Source organism: Heptranchias perlo, chromosome 17, assembly GCF_035084215.1.
Source record: "Heptranchias perlo isolate sHepPer1 chromosome 17, sHepPer1.hap1, whole genome shotgun sequence".
Taxonomy (NCBI): domain Eukaryota; kingdom Metazoa; phylum Chordata; class Chondrichthyes; order Hexanchiformes; family Hexanchidae; genus Heptranchias; species Heptranchias perlo.
In genome coordinates this window covers 9,955,331-9,969,050 of record NC_090341.1, presented here as the reverse complement: position 1 = coordinate 9,969,050, position 13,720 = coordinate 9,955,331, and the positions used below count along the sequence as shown (strand labels likewise).

General features: G+C 39.8%; 1 protein-coding gene and 1 long non-coding RNA gene across 4 annotated transcripts in view; one reads left to right on the top strand and one right to left on the bottom strand.

Moving 5' to 3' along the window:
• The window catches only part of usp4 (ubiquitin specific peptidase 4 (proto-oncogene)), a 76,899-nt gene that overhangs the window by 35,123 nt on the left and 28,056 nt on the right, over nt 1–13,720 (bottom strand). For 2 of the 3 annotated variants that reach the window (XM_067998451.1, XM_067998452.1), the window contains exons 6-9: nt 11,586–11,647; nt 3,755–3,907; nt 2,357–2,483; nt 2,025–2,198 (exon numbers count right to left, since the gene is read on the bottom strand). In XM_067998451.1, the coding sequence (XP_067854552.1) occupies nt 2,025–2,198; nt 2,357–2,483; nt 3,755–3,907; nt 11,586–11,647 (516 nt within the window). The remainder of the gene's footprint in view (nt 1–2,024; nt 2,199–2,356; nt 2,484–3,754; nt 3,908–11,585; nt 11,648–13,720) is intronic. The other variant, XM_067998453.1, reaches the window with a different exon arrangement.
• Nucleotides 1–13,720, top strand: part of LOC137334033 (uncharacterized) — a 68,716-nt gene that overhangs the window by 45,070 nt on the left and 9,926 nt on the right. The gene's annotated exons all lie outside the window — the stretch shown is intronic.

Here is a 13,720-nt window from a genome sequence, read left to right as displayed (position 1 = left end):
TGATCTTAGATCATATTGTTTTTTTGGACTCTAAGGGAATCAAGGGATATGAGGATAGGGTGGAAAAGTGCAGTTGAGCTAGCTGATCAGCCATCTTAGTGAATGGTGGAGCAGGCTCGAGGGGCGGTATGGCCTACTTCTGCTCCTATTTCTTATGTCCTTATGTTCGCTAATTTAATTTCTCGTTGATTTTCCTGAGAAAGAACTGGCTTCTGCCATTGTGAAGTCTTTGATCAATTAACAAATCCATTTGATTAACAGAAATTGCATTTTTCAAATATATCTCAGTAGGCAGAATCTTTTATTCCATTTGTATGTGGTAGAATCTATCCCTTGTGATCCCTTTATTCACAATATTTATTAACAACTTAGATGAAGACATAGAAAGTCTCATATCTAAGTTTGCCCATGACAAATAGATTGGTGGCATTGTAAGCAGTGTAAATGAAAACATAAAATTACAAAGCGATATTGATAGATTAGGTGAATGGGCAAAACTGTGGCAAATGGAATTCAATGTCGACAAATGTGAGGTCATCCACTTTGGATCAAAAAAGGATAGATCAGGGTACTTTCTAAATGGTAAAAAGTTAAAAACAGTGGATGTCCAAAAGCACTTAAGGGTTCAGGTACATAGATCATTGAAGTGTCATGAACAGGTGCAGAAAATAATCAGTAAGGCTAATGGTATGTTGGCCTTTATATCTAGAGGACTGGAGTACAAGGGGGCAGAAGTTATGCTGCAGCTATACAAAGCCCTGGTTAGACCGCACCTGGAGTACTACGAGCAGTTCTGGGCACCGCACCTTCGGAAGGACATATTGGCCTTGGAGGGAGTGCAGCGTAGGTTTACTAGAATGATACCCGGACTTCAAGGATTAAGTTACGAGGAGAGATTACACAAATTGGGATTGTATTCTCTAGAGTTTAGAAGGTTAAGGGGTGATCTGATCGAAGTTTATAAGATATTAAGGGGAACAGATAGGGTGGATAGAGAGAAACTATTTCCACTGGTTGGGGATTTTAGGAGTAGGGGGCACAGTCTAAAAATTAGAGCCAGACCTTTCAGGAGTGAGATTAGAAAACATTTCTACACAAAAAGGGTGGTAGAAGTTTGGAACTCTTCCGCAAACGGCAATTGATGCTAGCTCAATTGCTAAATTTAAATCGGAGATAGATAGCTTTTTGGAAACCAAAGGTATAAAGGGATATGGGCCAAAGGCAGGTATTAGATCACAGATCAGCCGTGACCTTATCAAATGGCGGAGCAGGCTCAAGGGGCTGAATGGCCTACTCCTGTTCCTATTATATTTAACAACAAGGCACTGTTGCAGCATCAATCAGAAAGTTGCACAAGATATTTGATTTGACATAGGAAAGAAAACAGATACTCAGGCATTGGTTTTAACACCTATAAAAATAGAAGCTGAGACAATAAAGATGTTTTTCTAAAAGCTGGTGGTCTGCATGGAATACTTTTCTAGTTTTGGCTAGAGTGGAGACAGGTGGAATTCCTTGTACAACATAATAGTCTTTGTTTTGTCAGATGGACAAATACACACAAACTAAATCAGAAGCCATCCTTATTGTGGGCAATTAGCCAACTGTGGACATTCTGTTTATGTTATATTGAAATTATATTTTAGCATCTGCTGCAATATGCTCCATATTAATATTCATGAATAAATTTGTCAGTGGTTTTATTTAGTAAGTCTCACTTGCATACTCACTATTTTGAAGAGAATGGGCACAGCATAGCAGAGATTAAATCTAGTAAATGGATTACTGCAAGTGTGGCAATTAGCCATCTGCTTCAAATTGTGGAAGGGCAAAAGATATAAAGGGACAAAGTTCTGCTTACATAAACACTATCAAGAGAAGAAGGCACTAAATACCGTGAAAGTCTAAATTTAAAACTCATCCCATCTTTTCATGGTACTGTGCTGTCCTTAAATTAGTTTTAAAATTCACACTTCACTGATCATTAGAAACTAAGAGATCCAAAACAATCTAACAGGACCTACTTTGAACATCCGTGGTGCCACGTAAGAGTTTCTCCCCGACCACATCTGTTTGATGAGCTCAGCATAGGATTCAGCAATTTCTCCCCTCATCCCCAATGGGTTCTCCCGGTTTAGTTCTTCTTCATACTTGCCTTGTAGGAAGTAATCAGTCAATGGACCAGTATTACTCAAACACTAAAGAGAGATTGAAATGGAGAAAATTCTTAACTTGTTCAAATCTGTCCCTATGAAATTAATATTTTAGATTGGCTGCGAGCAGGATCACAATTTACGATGTAATAAATCAAATATTTCAGTTGTGATGAAAACTTTTAAAATTCATTGAGCCTTACCTGCAGTGCTGAGTTCATGAAGCATGTATTGCCAAGGTTACTAAGGCCACAAAGGCCTGCTTGACTTGGTGAATGAGATTCCCTATAATTATAAGAACTGTTGTACGAAGAACCATATCCACTTGATCTGAAAAAAATACAGTATCATCTAAATACTTGCAATTTGGAAAATAAGTTTATATATTTTACCCTGGAGAACATATGAAATGTCTAAATTTATGGAAATTTCTAGGCCAATGACTTCATAACAAATAGAAATTTATCCAGTAAAAATGTCAGTAAAATCATTGCTATCTAGAATAATCATGCAAGAAATCATCATTGGGTGTCAAAACTAGACTGTACCACAATGCCAGTGTTAAGGAAAAAAAGACCAGCAACACAAAATATTAAATGTTTAACACCACCAGTCAACTGGTATTCTCCATTCGGAGATATTTTTATCTTAAATTGTAGAAACTGATGGAGATTTTCCCTACAAATTCAAAATGGTGTAAAAGTTAGCTCTGCACTTCTGTAGTTGAAAGGAAATCAGACAAAGCAATAAGGCCTTGCAATGGAGTTTCTGAATGCCACTTTTAACTTGTCCAAAATGAACTGCTCACCAAAAGTTCATCTGAAAATATTGCAAACAGTATACTCTAGTTAAGGTTTGTTGAGACAGTGGACACAAACTAAGGGTTCATTATTATTAATTATACAGCATGCACAGGTTCAATTATATGCACACAACTTAGTGAAGTATATTAAATGATTTATATTTCAAAAATGTCTAAGATACAAACCCAAAATAATTTTCTTCTTCACATAACTGGAGAGCGCTGGGGTAAGAAACAATAGTTTTACAAAACAGGTAAACTTCCAGGAGCTAGACCAAGATTACAGTGGAAAAACTTAGAATGAAATCTTCATTTGTCATTGTACTATAGCAGCAGTTGCCTAATTGTCCTTCAGATATAAAGAGACCATGCTACAAAGAAAACCAGAATCTCCAGAACATTTAACTCCAGAGTTTAGTAAGAAATTTACTTCCCTGATTGTTTTTGAAGGGGAGGAAAAGGGGAGAAAAAGGGGAGAACCTTTTGAACATCAGTTTTTCAAAAAGTAATAAATGTAAAGTTCTAGTTCATAGCATTAATTTAACTTTAAGTCAGTCAACTGAGCAGACACAACCTTGGTCTGCTGTCAGACTAGACCCTTATAGAGCTAGGACCATTATGTGAAACTGTGTATTGCAGTTGAGTAGGATAACTGAACAGAAAGAGGAAAAAAATAGGTTTGGGTGAGTGAAGAGAAATTTTGAAATTAAAAGCCACTGGGTCACATTTTTTAAGTTTGAAAAAAAAACTGGCTATAGTCAATTAAGGCAATGTCTTTCCACCATGCAGGCACACTCACCCCCTGGTGGAGCTGGAGCTGTTTAATATGTAGCTGGAGTTGTTGCTGTCACCATTAGAGACTGTAGAAGGGGAGGACAAGGACGAGTAGGAGCTGCAGCTAGTCGAGGATTTTGGAGAGGTAGATAAGTTTCTGCTGGTGGCAGTGCTGGATCTGTCATAAAAACAAAGGCACGAACAAGGATTTATAAATCATATTGCCACATGCAAGGCAACACTGTCAAGTCAATGCTTTTTAGAGCAGTCTTGCATGCCTAGCAATACAATTACTCAAAAGGTAAGCAAGGGGGATTATAAGTTTTATTCTGTCAGAAGTTAATTGATCACTACAGAGTGTTAACTGGAACAGAGGTTGCATATCTATCACGAGGGCCACCCCTCACTGCTTTCGGTGATTTCAGAAAAGGGCATAAAACTAAAGAAAAAATAAACAGTGGAGGGAAAGAGAAAAAAAGGACAGAATGTAATGTTTGGTCACTGTGTTGTAGGGTAGTGGGAGAATGCCAGAAAACTCAGTAGGTTTCCCACAATCTTACCTTATAACAAAGAAAAAGGAAGAAAATTGATGACCCATGCCCCATTACAAATGCAAATATACAGAGCAATTATGCCAGTGTGCAGCTCAATCCTCTGGATAAAAAGTGAAAATAGGACAGTGTATACTGCTGTGAATTATAAAGCAGTAATCCAAATGATAAAAGCTTGAATGGTCTAGGACTGTCATTCAAACCTGAAGATTAGACATTATTGTCTTAAATTCACAGGTATTTTTTATTTAAATACACATTTTTTCTCTGATACACAATAATAAGTTTGAGATGAAGCTATATGTTATGACATGAGGAACACAGGAACAGGAGTAGGCCATTTCGCCCCTCAAGCCTGTTACGCCATTCAATATCATCTGTGACCTAATTCCATATACCCGCTTTAGCCCCATATCCCTTAATACCTTTGGTTAACAAAAATCTATCAATCTCAGACTTAAAATGAACAATTGAGTTCACATCAACTGCCATTTGCAGAAGAGAGTTCCAAACTTCTATCACCCTTTGCGTGCAAAATATTTCCTAACTTCATTCCTGAAAGTCCTGGCTCTAATTTTTAGGCTATGTCCCCTGTTCCTAGACTCCCCAACCAGCAGAAATAGTTTCTCTCTATCTACCCTATCAGTTCCCCTTAATATCTTGAAAATTTCGACCATTAATATGACCAGATTTTTTTTTTGCTCACTCCTTTTTCTACCAATTTTCTCCCTTATCCACTCCTGCAGACATTGACTCCTTGCTGGGATATAGTTCCATGGGTGCCAGGCGCCATCAATTTCTCAGAAGCTGTTAGGTTATTCCCTACATCACAACTGGGCTTGATCTTGCCTTTACCCAATGTCTACACATATGAACTTCTATTACAGGCCTAACCATCATCACTCATGTCATTTAATCACTCCTGCCCTCCACCCATCACAGACCTTCATGTTTGTTCTTTCCTTCCCTCCCCTTCCTCCCTCCCACCTTTGCCTAGCTCTGTACTTGCTTAAAAACTGTTAAATCTTTAACTTCTTCCAATTCTGATGAAAGGTCATCGACCTGAAACGTTAACTGTTTCTTTCTCCATAGATGCTGCCTGACTTGCTGAGTATTTCCAGCATTTTCTGTTTTTATTTCAGATTTCCAGCATCTGCAATATTTTGCTTCTGTTCTACTACAGGCCATTGGTTAGAAATCAGAAGCAGGTAGAATCACTGATCTTCATCTCCTTGACCCAGGGACTCTGAGGCAAACTACAACACTGTAACCACCTCTTTGAGGTCAGCTGATTCAACACTGACTGGAGGTCAAACGTGGGACCTTCCTAATCTGTATGGCTCAACCACTCAGTGGGTTAATCACCTGAGCCATCCCAAAACCTATCGGATAGAAACATAGAAAATAGGAGCAAGAGTAGGCCATTCGGCCCTTTGGGCCTGCTCAGCCATTCAAAATGATCATGGCTGATAGTCTAACTCAGTACCCTGTTCCCGCTTTTTCCCCGTATCCCTTGATCCCTTTAGCATTAAGAAATATATCTATCTCCTTCTTGAATACATCTAATGACTTGGCCTCCACTGCCTTCTGTGGTAGAGAATTCCACAGGTTCACCACCCTCAGTGAAGAAATTTTTCCTCATCTCGGTTCTAAATGGCATACCCCGTATCCTGAGACTGTGACCCCTGGTTCTGGACTCCCCAGCCATCCGCAACATCCGCCCTGCATCTAGTCTTTCTAGTCCTGTTAGAATTTTATATGTTTCGATGAGATCACCTCTCATTCTTCTAAACTCTAGTGAATATAGGCCTAGTTGACCCAATCTCTTCTCGTACGTCAGTCCTGCCATCCCAGGAATCATTGATAAACCTTCGTTGCACTCCCTCCATGGCAAGGACATCCTTCCTCAGATAAGGAGACCAAAACTGCACACAATATCCAGATGCCTTCTGGAAAAGGAAGTGAGTTACAGCAAAATCCACCTTGTGTCTAGAATTGCAATCCAGTAATATTTCTGATTTGGTATCAAAATGCCTGTCAAATTCTGGGTGATTCAATTACAGGTTTAAAGTGCTCGGGCAAAATGTAAATGGAAGAATTTGCAAACACGAATTGATTCCAAACGAAAAGCATTTTTAAAAATAGTTGATACAGCTGTAGAAAACCCAAATTTTACAAATGACAAAAAATTACCTACGCTAGTCTTATTCTTCAAAAAAATGTAGTCCCCATATATCATGCAATTAAGTCCAGATTGCCAATGGGCTAGGAAAGAAAATCACTGCAAATTTCCTTTAATAATCTAACGTCAAGACATTACTCTTAATTCTTCTCTTTGATTGCATAATTACCACTCCCTTGGGCTTGTTCAACTATTTTTTGAACCCATGTATACAAGTACACCAACTTGTTTTTCTTGACTACAATGCATGCTAGCCCACAAAAATGAACTAAATAGGACAGAAGGATGGACTTCAAAGACTGACCCAATAAAATCTTACCTGATTTCATGACCACAGATTTTAAATAATAGTATCTTGTATTAAACTCAATGCCTGCTTCTTAGTCTAATTTGCCAAACTGCAAATCTCTTTTTGCTGATTTGAATTAAAACAGCTGTTTGGTAAAAGTTGGGATAACTGCTCCAATTGACAGTTTCCTCTTTAAAATGGCCCCCAAAAATGACTACTGCCTTGGGTGAAACTGGTTCCTTCTCTGCTAAATTGTCCAAATGCGTGCACTACAACACACTTGTCTAGATTTTCAAACATGCTTTGTTTTGTCCACAATTAAGAAAAATCCCTTTTTATATTCACATAGACTATACTCTACACTTAAGATGCATGATGACTGTAGAGAAAGAATAAAGTGATTATCTGCACAAAAAAAGTTGCCCAATGTTTTTATTATGTTACGATAACGTATCTAGCCAGTCTGTTCAATTCGATGCCAATGCAGCTTTTTAGGATTCAAATTGAAAGACCACCTATTCCTGTTCACTTTAACCCCCTCCATGCACAATTCCACATTCTAAAATGTATTAAGATGGTATAGGCTTTCAGTCCCCAATGCCTCCAATTTAAAATTCTCAGCGTGTTTAAATCCCTTCATGACTGCGATACCCTTCCTATCTCCAACCTCCTCCAGCCCCCCCCCCACCAAACAAACTCTGTGCTCTTCGAACTCAGGCCTCTTCAACAATCCTTCCCTCCTTTCTATCCACCTTCAGCAATAAGGCCCCATGCTATGGAAATCTCTCCCTAAACCCTCCTGCTCTCTCTCCTCCTTTAAGACCCTCCTTAAAACTCATCTCTTTGGCTTGGTGTCCATCATTTGTCTGTTTACACCGTAGGATGTTTTTTCTACACTAAAGGCACTATATAAATGCAGTTTGTCATTGCTAGGTACTTGAGGGGAGAAATTCACATAGTCCACATTTTAACAGTCTGACAAAGGAGTGCTTAGATTCTTCAACAGACTCCCACCATACCCCAAAGAAAACTTGAGACAGTAAAGGCTGACTATGCATACGCTTAATATTTAACAATGTTGTTTGACCAGGCAAGTTTTTCCACAACATTACCTGTCTGAAAATCTACACCTGCCTGGTACAAGTTTTTTTGGCCAGTAAAATCTAAACAAGGCAGACATTCAATGGATAGCAACAGGTACTTGCCTTGACAAATGCTCAAAAGTTAATGGAGTCCTGGCTAAAGGAAACATTTACTGCTATTTTAAGACTACAAAAATTCAATATGAAATAACATGTAAGAGTCTATTGCACTCAAAACAACTATACAGATCTCAACAAATTAAATGATGATTTGATGTACCTTGAGCCTCAAATAATCATGCTCTCTCATACATCCCATGATAAGTGACACATTCAGTAGTAAAAATAGGACATTCTTTAGTATCTGCATCACAACAATACTGCTTCCAGAGCAATTAAACGTATTGTCTTCATTGGATTTGCCGTTAAAAATTCAATTGAACATTAGACAACATTCTGACTGAAGAGTCTGATGCAAACAATATGAAAGTGCCAAGACATTTGTATTCTCACAAAAATGAATCTTCAGTATTAGTCATTTACTTCAGAGATCGTAGCATTTCAAAAGACTAGAATGATTTAGCTCCAGAATGTCAGTTCATTATTTGCTCTCAACCAGTTCTCCCCAGTGTCATTAGTATCCACCATCTGAATAAAATGGCAAGACAGAAAAACGTAAATGCTGATTTAACTATGCGATTTTATAAATACTAACGCTAGCAAAATTTCTTCAAAAATAATTTTAGAAACAAACATATTTTGAGAATAATATCGTGGCACTTTTATGTTTAAAAACTAAAGCTGATGGCAAAGGCACAGTTGCCATGCCTTCAGCTGTAGTTGGAAATATAAACTGCCCAAATTATCGTAGTCTGACAGCCTGTGTAGATCCACCTTTTCGTGGATCTAAATGAGCTGCCACCAGATTTGCTGACTGCACGGTACTTGGAGATTGGTGCCAGGTAGAAATGTAAATTGTGGTAGAGCAGCAAGTGCAGCCACAGTGTAAAAACAATTATTTTCTTCCCAGCTCCCTCAGACTATATTAACCCACGTGGTCCCAAGATAAAGTGACATATTTGCAGACTTTCGCCAACAGTTATTCTAACAAGAACACGAGGCAGCTCAGGCCATCTGGCCTTTGTAGAACATCCCTACAACAGGATGGTTGACATTGAAAATTCAGCAAGTGGCAAATCAAACCTCAAATCACCTTTGTGCATCCACACTTTTACCTGAGGTATAAAAAGAAAATAAACCTTGCACCTTGCATTTATATTGTGTATCACATCTCAAAGCATTTCACAAACAATGAATTACATTGAGGTGCAGTAAGTTATATGGACAACAACTTGCATTTATATAGTGCCTTTAATGTAGTAAAACATACCACGGCGCTTCACAGGATTGTTATCAAACAAAAACACCAAGCCAGAGGTATTAGGACAGGTGTTCTAAAGCTCGGTCAAAGAGGTAGGTTTTAAGGAGTGTCTTAAAAGGAGGAAAGAGAGGTAGAGCGGCGGAGAGGTTTATGAAGGCAATTCCAGAACTTAGGGCCTAGGCAGCTGAAGGCATGGCCGCCAATGGTCGGGCGATGGAAATCAGAGATATGCAAGAGGCCAGAATTAGAGTGCAGAGATCTCAGAGAGTTGCAGGGCTGGGAGAGTTTACAGAGATAGGGAGGGGTGAGGCCATAGAGGGATTTGAACACAAGGATGAGAATTTTAAATTTGAGGTGTTGCCAGACCGGGAGCCAATATATATCAGCCAATTTGTGCAAAAGATCTCAAACAGCAATGTGATGGTCAAGCAGTTAATTTATTTGGTATGATTAGTTTAGGAAGGGGTGTTGGCCAAGACACCAGTGAACACCGGTCTTTGAATAGTATTGTGGAATTTAAGGTGTACCTGAACTACCAGAAGACAGATGAGATCTTGTGCAACATTTCATCCAAAAGGGTGGCACCTCTTAGCTCTGCACTGGCTTGTTGCTATCACTCTCATCTCTGGATCACAAAGTTCAAGTCCCACTCTATGGATGGTGGTTGAGTGCTCATTGCCAGGAATGGGGCTTCAAACTTGTGACCAAAAAGAGAAGTGTAATACCAACTAAAGCCAAACTTACACTGGAAAAAAAAAGTACTCCATTGGTTATAAAGCACGCCGGCACATCCAGAGGTTGTGAAATAAGTTATAAAAATGCAAGTTTTCTTTCTTTCAAATAAAATCCACAGGGTGATACTGCTAAATACCTACTGTTACAAAGTTCAGCTCACAAACAGAATAAATTAAGAATTCCAACAACTTTCGTGTTCTTCCATTTGCAATCTTTACACAAAATTCTAGTTCAAAATATTCAGCATTGGAATATAGCTGACATTTTTTTTGGGCATGTTATCTCTAGTGCTAGAGGTTTCAGTTTGCTCGAATAAGTGAAGGATTATGAAACCTGCAGAAGATGCTAATTCTTAAAGCAAGTTGATTGCTTATTTAAACTGCTGATTTGACATACAAGGATGTAAATCAAGATACATGAAGTGCTCAAGAATACAAAGTAGTTCAAATTTTAAAAGTCAACTTGTTGCAACTGTAGCAATTTTTTTCATTTTGACCTTATGAGTACTACGGATTACTTCTCTCATTTGGCCACAATTGTGCAGCTAGCACCTTGGATGAGATAAGTTAGCCAGCACTCATGGGTTTGATGCTGTACATCATCAATATTAGCTGGTACTTAAAGACATCACCCGAAGTTAAAAAGTTTTTGGAGCCAGCCTGTCAGAAGCAATATATATGAATTTCACCTCCAAAATGGGACGGGGAATGAGAGGGCAGAGTTAAAACAAAAGAAGGAAAAAAAGAGTCCCAAGATATTCATGGAAAATTAAATGTTAAATTAGGGGTTTAAGTCAGAAAAAAAAGGAAAAGGTAAGGTAGGGTAAACTAAAATAGACTGGGGACACAAGACATGGGGAGTACAAAGGAGGGAAAGACAAGGCAAGCACAAGTACTTAATGCCCCCTTCTCTCTCCCCTCCCCCCCCGTGTTCGTTAGTTGGTTGAAGCTTTTACAATAAAGCTATTCCTGACATTTGAGCAGTTTTATTACTTTTCTAGGGTTCGACTCATAGGCAATAACCCTACCCTTAGCTTTCAACACATCAATTTTCTCCTTTCCCCTTATTCTGAAGGCATCGACTTCCACTGATGTTGGTTAGCCCAATACCCCAAAGTAGCATTGCTCCTATATAAGCTTAGTGAGTGCCAGCAGGTGATCCGATCACCTGGAGCACGAACAGCCAAGCCCAATTCTGTCATCACTTGACATCCAACATGCACTTCCAGTGGAGATAGCCAGACAGAAATCTGGAGTGGAAAGCCTAGCTTATTTCCCCTCTTTCTAAATCAGGGCATTGAGACCCTCTACTGCCCCAGATGAGAATGTAGCAGAGACTGAAAATTGAACTCAAGTCATTCCTAGGGTATCTACTGCTTTAATCATTGGGGCAGCCTGTTCTAAAACCATCTTTAAAGACAATGCTGAGGATCACAAAATATACTGAGAAAATATAGACACTTTAAAAGTACATATATATTGATCACAGAGAAATAATCGAAGTGTTACCCTCGAGGTTTTAAACGAGGCGAAACAGGATGCAAAAATGCTCCAGTTGCCTTGAGGTTTAGTGTTAAACATGCATTTTCACTACCTCAGAAGAAATTATGGTATACCACATGATCATGACAACTTACTTTGTTTGAGATGTTTGTCTTGGCCATGTTCCATCATCATTCTTCTGTTCTATTACTAAAACCTGAAAAGAAAAAGGTATTATAATCGGTTAACACCAGATCAGTGTGGCACAGCACAGCCAGGCTGTCTGCACTCAGACTTAGTTTAAAAATAAGTGGCTTCCCGTTTGTTCTCTTTTACCGCATTTTATTTACCCATCTAAGACAGCAGACATGTAACCTGCTCCCATTTGTGCGCTGATGCCATCATTGTGCCCCTGGAGGGAAGGACTTGGCCTCTGATTGGCTCATTCCTTCAAAGTTATAAATGGGGAAATAATATATCGAATATTGCCAGTGAGAATCGGTAATGCAGAATTTGGTACAGCATACCATGTCACCAGACCTTTTTTTGAGGGTACGTTGCTACCCTATTTTTAGTCTTCATTTTCTGCCCTCCTGCACCCAAATGTAGACAACCTGATCCCATACCAATCATCAAAGTTACTCTTAAGCAGATAGCAGAAACGCCAAATTATTTGTTTCCTCTATAGGGAGGTGCCTGGTTTCAACTAGCCCTTCTCACAGCAGTATGGCTACGATCACAAGATGGATTCATTACACAAAGTTCTAGGCATCACATTATAGGAAACATATTAAAGCCATGGAAAGGTTCTAGTGAAGATTCACTAGAGTAATAGCTGAAATGAAAAATTATTCATGGAGCCACGTGGGAACTCCAGAACACTTAGTGTGTCCTAGAAAACCACATGGGCAGGAAGTGCTACCAACTGCTCGAGCTCAAAGCTAGAGAGTGTTCTGAAATAAAGGGAGTGGCTGACCACTAGACAGACTAGGAGGAAAAGGTGGGCAGTGCAGGAGTCCTCTGGGAGTGTGGCACTCACAAATCAATACTCAGTGTTGAATACCAGTGAGGGTGTTGACACCTCGGGGGAGTGTAGTCAGGAGTAAATCCACGGCACCGTGGGATTCTAGGCTGCACATGGGAGCAAAAGAAATGCCGTTGTTATAGGGGATTAGATAGTCAGGGGGATTGACAGGTGTTGCTGCAACTGTCAACGTCGAGTCCCACATGATGTGTTGCCTCTCTGATGCCAAGGTAAAGGACATCACTAAGAGGGCGCAGAACATTTGGGGGGTGGGGGGGGGCAGGGAGGGGAACAGCCAGAAGTCGTGGTCCATGTGAGAACCAATGCCACAGGAAGGAAAAGGATCGAGGTCCTGCAGTCAGAGTTTCAGGTGCTCGGGAGGAAGTTAAAAAGCAGGATCTCAAAAGGTAATAATCTCTGGATTACTCCCAGTGCCAAATGCTAGTGGGTATAGGAAGAGTAGGATAGGGCAGATAAATGCGTGGCTGGAGCAGTGGTGCAGGAGGGAGGGCTTCAGATTCCTGAGGCATTGCGACCAGTTCTGGGGCAGGAGGGACCTGTACAAGATGAATGGGTTGCACCTCAACAGAACTGGGTCCAATGTCCTCACGGGGAGGTTAACTAGTGCTGTGGGGGAGGGTTTAAAACTAATTTGGTAGGGGGGTGGGCACCAGGATGAAACATTAGAGGAGATACAAGGTGCACAGAGGACTGGGAGGGAAAAGTAGCACTAGAGTAAAGAACAGTTCAGAAATAGGAGGGATCAGACAGGGGGCAAATGCGAGGCAGTCTAAGATAAGTTTGGAGTGCATGTGCCTAAATGTACAGAGTGGTAAATAAGGTTGGTGAGCTGCAGGCTCAAATTGCCACATGGGACTATGATATAGTGGCAATAACAGATCTGGCTCAAAGAAGGGTAGCATTTGGAGAACAGTGATCATAATATTAGGTTTAGAATAGTTATGGAAAAGGACAAGGAACAATCAAGCCTAAAAATACTTAACTGGAGGAGGGCTAATTTTAGTGAGTTAAAAAGGGATCTTGCCCCAGTGGATTGGAATCAAAAATAAGCAGGCAAAACAGTAATTGAACAATGGGAGATATTTAAGGAGGAGATGGTTTGGGTACAGAGAAGGCACATTCCTACGAGAGGGAATGCTAGAGCTCCCTGGATAACTAAAGATAGAGGTTAAAATGAAACAGAAAAAGGAGGCTTATGACGCACGAGGTTCATAATACAGTAGAGAACCAGGCTGAATACAGAAA